General features: G+C 48.7%; 1 protein-coding gene across 1 annotated transcript; it reads left to right on the top strand.

Moving 5' to 3' along the window:
* Positions 1-282: 282 nt before the first annotated feature.
* On the top strand, positions 283-2567 carry dmbx1a (diencephalon/mesencephalon homeobox 1a). Its single transcript, XM_056597215.1, has 4 exons — positions 283-436; positions 603-781; positions 1196-1649; positions 2074-2567. The coding sequence occupies exons 1-4, from the start codon at positions 283-285 to the stop codon at positions 2565-2567; spliced, it is 1281 nt and encodes a 426-aa protein (XP_056453190.1).
* Positions 2568-5318: the final 2751 nt, after the last annotated feature.

The raw sequence follows: 5318 nt of genomic DNA, 5'->3' as shown, positions 1-5318 counted from the left end.
TCCACATATTATAATTTATTGGCCCCTAAGCGATGGCCCCCCGCCGAGCCGCTCTAAACGTATAGCAGCAGCACATCATGTAACAATGACTCCCGGCTCATAGCAGACATACACTTCTGTGTTCATAGCCTATTAGTCAGCCTTCAGGCTATCATATATGAATAAATAAACACAATTCATTTTGTAAAGGTGATGGAATGGCAAGGTGCCCTTAAAATAACTAAACACAGGAACCCTAAATGTAATACATTTACTGTTGTCTCTTCACAGCCAGTCGCCGCCATGCAGCACTACGGGGTGAACGGATACTCCCTGCACGCGATGAACTCCCTGAGCGCAATGTACAACCTGCACCAGCAGGCCGCGCAACAGGCCCAGCACGCGCCCGACTACCGGCCCTCCGTGCACGCGCTCACCCTCGCGGAGAGACTCGCTGGTAATTGAGTGCACTGTGCAAACGCAATTCTAGTCAGTATATAGGACATATAGACTATAGCGTAAGCAAGAATTCACGTGTTTTCTCAAGAGACCAAATTCTATAATTATATCATATTAATTAAACTTGCCGTGTATTTTCCCTTCAAACGGCTGCACATTTCAAGACATCATCCTGGAGGCGCGCTACGGGTCCCAGCACCGGAAACAGCGCCGCAGCCGCACGGCCTTCACCGCCCAGCAGCTTGAGGCGCTCGAGAAGACCTTCCAGAAGACCCACTACCCCGACGTGGTGATGCGCGAGCGTCTGGCAATGTGCACGAACCTCCCCGAGGCCCGCGTGCAGGTCAGTTGTTTATTTGTTTATTAATAATTTATTCTAGACTTTTTGTACAGTGTGTGTGTGTGTGTGTGTGTGTGTGTGTGTGTGTAGGGTTATTTGTTGTAAATGTTAATATGAAAAGATAAAAATATGCCAAATTTTTTTTAGAACGATACAAGCTCTGTCTGTCCCTCCGCTAGCTGTCTGTCCTCACAGAGCTCTGTCTGTCCCTCCGCTAGCTGTCTGTCCTCACAGAGCTCATGTCTGTCGCTCCGCTAGCTGTCTGTCCTCACAGAGCTCATGTCTGTCGCTCCGCTAGCTGTCTGTCCTCACAGAGCTCATGTCTGTCCCTCCGCTAGCTGTCTGTCCTCACAGAGCTCATGTCTGTCGCTCCGCTAGTGGTCTGTCCTCACAGAGCTCTGTCTGTCCCTCCATCAGGTGTGGTTCAAGAACCGCCGCGCCAAGTTCCGTAAGAAGCAGCGCAACCTGCAGAAGGAGCAGCTGCAGAAGCAGAAGGACGCGTCCGGGGAGGAGGGAGACAAGGGGGAGCCCGCCGCCTCCTCCACCACCTCCTCCACCAGCGCCATCAGCACCTCCACCGGAGGCGGCCTGCCCGACACCCAGCTGGCCCCCGCCTCCTCCTCCTCTTCCTCCTCCTCCTCCTCCTCCTCCTCCCTGGAGCTGGAGCGGGCCGCCGGCCGGACCGCCCCCCCGGTGGAGATGGAGCTCAACGTCACGTCGCCGGAACATTCCGGGTGCGAGTCGGAGGACAACGGCTCGGACAAGGAGGAGGAGGAGGGGGGAAAACTTCTGCAGGACGAGATGAGGAGCGAGGCGGCCATGACGCCTGGACACCTGTCCCCGGGATGCAAACGACTCAGCCCCAAACCTGGTGAGTGGCGGGGGGGGGGCTTTGGGGCCCATGCAGCTACCACTGATTACTGTCGGCCATGTTAACAGCAAACAACACACATAGTCATGGTCCTTTCAGAAGTGGCTCATTTACCTGAGCTAGATGGACGATGGCAGATCATCGGCCATTGGTTGGTGGCAGGTGTTCATATTGAATGCAGGGGTTTCAAATAAGTTGACGTGGAAAGAAAGTTTGCAAGAAACCTCAGTTCTATTCACATACCCGTTTTAATTAAAATGTTTTAAACGTGACCCAGTACTCAAATCCCTTGGTGTCAGGTTGTTCATTACTTCATTTAAAGCCATTTAACCACACATCCGTTGCAATCATGCAGCAGCCTGTACCATAAAGGGCCTCGCTGTTGACCTGCGGCGTCTAACCCCTGGCCCCTCTGCTCCCCCAGACTCCCCCCTGGTGTCCCGGTCGGTGACCCCCGGCTCCAGCAGCGGGGGCAGCATGTCCGGGGGCGGGCCCCTCCCCCCGGGACACTCCTACTCCTCCTCCCCCCTCAGCCTCTTCCGCCTGCAGGAGCAGTTCCGCCAGCACATGGCGGCCACCAGCAGCATGGTGCACTACCCGGCCTTCGACATGGGCGGCCACCCCGCCTCCCCGCCGCACGGGCTGCCCTACCTGGGCATGAACGTCAACATGCCGGCGCCGGCGCCCCTGGGCACGCTGCCGTGCCAGTCGGCCTACTACCAGTCCCTGTCGCACCACGCCGCGCAGCAGGTGTGGAGCGCCCCCCTGCTGCAGGCCTCGGCCGCCGCCGCCGCCGCCGCCGCCGCCGCCGCGGGGGGGCTGAGCAGCCACAACAGCAAGACCACCAGCATCGAGAACCTGCGGTTAAGGGCCAAGCAGCACGCCGCCTCGCTCGGGCTGGACACCATGTCCACCTGAAGATCCCCCCCCCACTCCCCCTGGGGCGGACCCTGGGACACCCGGGGAGAGGAGGCCGCGGCTAATGGAAGGGGGATGGGATGATTAGGTCAGAGCCCCCCCCCCCCCCCCCCAACCCCCTTATCCTCCACGCACCACCATATCTACTGTGTCTGTCCTTGCTCTGAGACTGTGGGACGCACACCACTGTCCCCCTGTTGTGAGGAGGACGGGGGCAAAGGTCATTGAGGGACGTCTAGTACGACCTTCACTGGGGCAACAGAACATGGCTCTTTTGGTGACCGTCCCAAATGTGAATTATATATGTTCCTCATCTCAAGTTTCTTTGCTCAATTTTTGAAAAGCCAATGCCACATCCTCCCATCATGCAATGCAAACACAAAGAATATGATAAAACGATAACTTTCATCCTCAAGAGACCATTACTGAATCCACACACATTATAGATAATGCTGGTGTTGCGGACAGACTGTCACATGTAATTGTATTTAACAAACAAAAGAGAAAAGACTGATGACCATGTACAAAGCTGCCAACGGATGCACTCTGCAAATAATGTTTACAAGAGGAAAATGTCAAACAATGTCGAGGCACTTTTTGAAGGGCTTCCACCACTTCATCGACGAGTAATCACTGGTATCACGTGCATGGAGGAGACCACTTCTGTCAGCCGGGGGTATTCACATTCAATTAAGTGATGTAATATTAAACAGAGCATGTACTACATAACTGCACATACATATAAATAACGTGAAGCTGTGTTCCCCCAGATTGCATAATTAAAAGTGACTCATTTACCAGTTTAACGGCCAGTAATGTAACGGGTTTGTGCGGGGGCTGGCTTGATAATGAGAAAATGATTTCAGTGAGTAAATGCACAGAGCTTTTAATTACATTTTGCCCTGGGCCGTGAAGACCTGGGCAGACGCAATTACACACGCATAGCATTTAAGAGAAACAGCAAAAAGATATCTTCACGAGACCAGAACATTTAAATAATTCACAATGAGCTTTTAAATATTAACTGGGGGTACTAAAATAATAATTCAATAATAATTGCCATAAAGTTATGGGAAACATAAAATGAGGTTGTTTATTTTCTAATTTCATTTTTTTCAGTAGTCATGTTGGATCTACTCAAAGACGATTCTTATCAACATGAATTATTGTTGTAGAAATACTTTGTCTCTGGTGGCCTGTTAGCACTTTGTTACCAGTATTACACAAAAGCCTCCGTTGTTTTCCATTTGAACACTTGATTTAAAAGCATTTGTTTCAATATGAAAATATGTACATTATTTTAATACTATATGTAAAATAAATAAATAATGATAATAAGAAAATAAGAAAAAATAGTCTATTAATGTTTACTCCCTATAATGCAGATATACATTTCCTATTATGTTGTAGCATTGACGGAAGCTCCCTGTATCTGTCACTGAGTGTATGATTGTATTTGAGAGACCCGATAGCCGATGGGTTTAAGTGGCCTGCCATTCCCAAAAGCATCAGCGTCAATCGCTGTTAAAGACAGTGTTGACAGTGTTGACAGATTGGGCCAGATTTCCCGTCCAATCTGGCAACATTGGTTGAGGAACCGATCTCCTATGAATGACGCAAATTACGATTTGGAATGTTTACGTTTTCGCTTGGAACGTTGCGCTCCAGGCGACGAACGAAGCGCGAGCGAATGAGAAGTTTCTAATTGGCCCGATGCTTAATTGAGCCGAGACTTGTGTGTAACTGCTGTCTTGAGTTCTGTTGTTTTGTCGTATGTAATTATTATGCTGTCCCTCTGTGTGTCTCTGCCAACAGATTGGCCCAGTGTTGTTTAGGTAGATTTATAATGCTGAAGGAAGAGTCGGTCAACACCAACCGCAGCGTTGTTTCTCTCCGCGTTTACGATGTAGAACTTGAACTGTTACTGTAAAATTGTCAAAAATAAAAAAAACGGTTGCCAGAAGAAATCGGTTTGGTTTTCAGTCAACGGGCGTCAAGTGAAAGGGGATAGGAATGTATCATAATTTTAATAATAAAAATTAAAAACTTTAAAACACATAGGCCTATTACTAAGCTATTTTCAAATATGTAGGCTAGGACTATTTATTCTTTAATTACCCCGAAATGATTATGCATATTACCAATGGAGGCTTAACGCAACTGAAATTAAAATCATTAAATAAAATTGAATAAGACAATGGAATAAAAACATAAAGTATAGACTGTTTAGACTCAGAATTTTACATTGTTATTTTGTTTGACAGGCTTTTATCAAAAAGAGAGCCGAGGCATTAGGGGATCCTTTAAATAAACAAATTAAATAAACAAATTAAGAGTAAGGTTAACAAAATGTGGCCAGGTTCAGAGTGAGAGCAAGTGAGAAGGATCCAGAAGCCTTAAAGTAATCAGGAAAAATAAAAGGGAGCAGAGAGTAAACCATCCCCAGTGAATAAGCGGCCATTATCCTGAAGAACCTCGGCCCCGGGCCCTGATTAAGACTCCATTACATCTCAAATAGCATGGTTTGTCAAGCGCAGACCCCTATCCGGAACCCACACTGAAACACACAGACCCACAGGGCTGTGGTTGCTCAAACACAAACACACAAACACACACACACACACACACACACACACACACACACACACACACACACACACACACACACACACACACACACACACACACACACACACACACACACACATGTTATAGTTGTTCCTTCATCTCCTGTGTCTTCACATACACATG

This window comes from Gadus chalcogrammus, chromosome 8, assembly GCF_026213295.1.
Source record: "Gadus chalcogrammus isolate NIFS_2021 chromosome 8, NIFS_Gcha_1.0, whole genome shotgun sequence".
Classification (NCBI taxonomy): Eukaryota; Metazoa; Chordata; class Actinopteri; order Gadiformes; family Gadidae; genus Gadus; species Gadus chalcogrammus.
Note: the sequence above shows the minus strand (reverse complement) of the source record. Positions and strands in the feature narration are given on the sequence as shown.

Excerpts from the sequence above, each read along its gene's own strand:
- dmbx1a (XM_056597215.1), top strand. The coding sequence starts at position 283 with ATGCAGCACTACGGGGTGAACGGATACTCCCTGCACGCGATGAACTCC. Across the intron at positions 782-1,195 it reads TCCCCGAGGCCCGCGTGCAG|GTGTGGTTCAAGAACCGCCG; the intron begins GTCAGTTGTTTA and ends TCCCTCCATCAG. Across the intron at positions 1,650-2,073 it reads ACGACTCAGCCCCAAACCTG|ACTCCCCCCTGGTGTCCCGG; the intron begins GTGAGTGGCGGG and ends CTGCTCCCCCAG.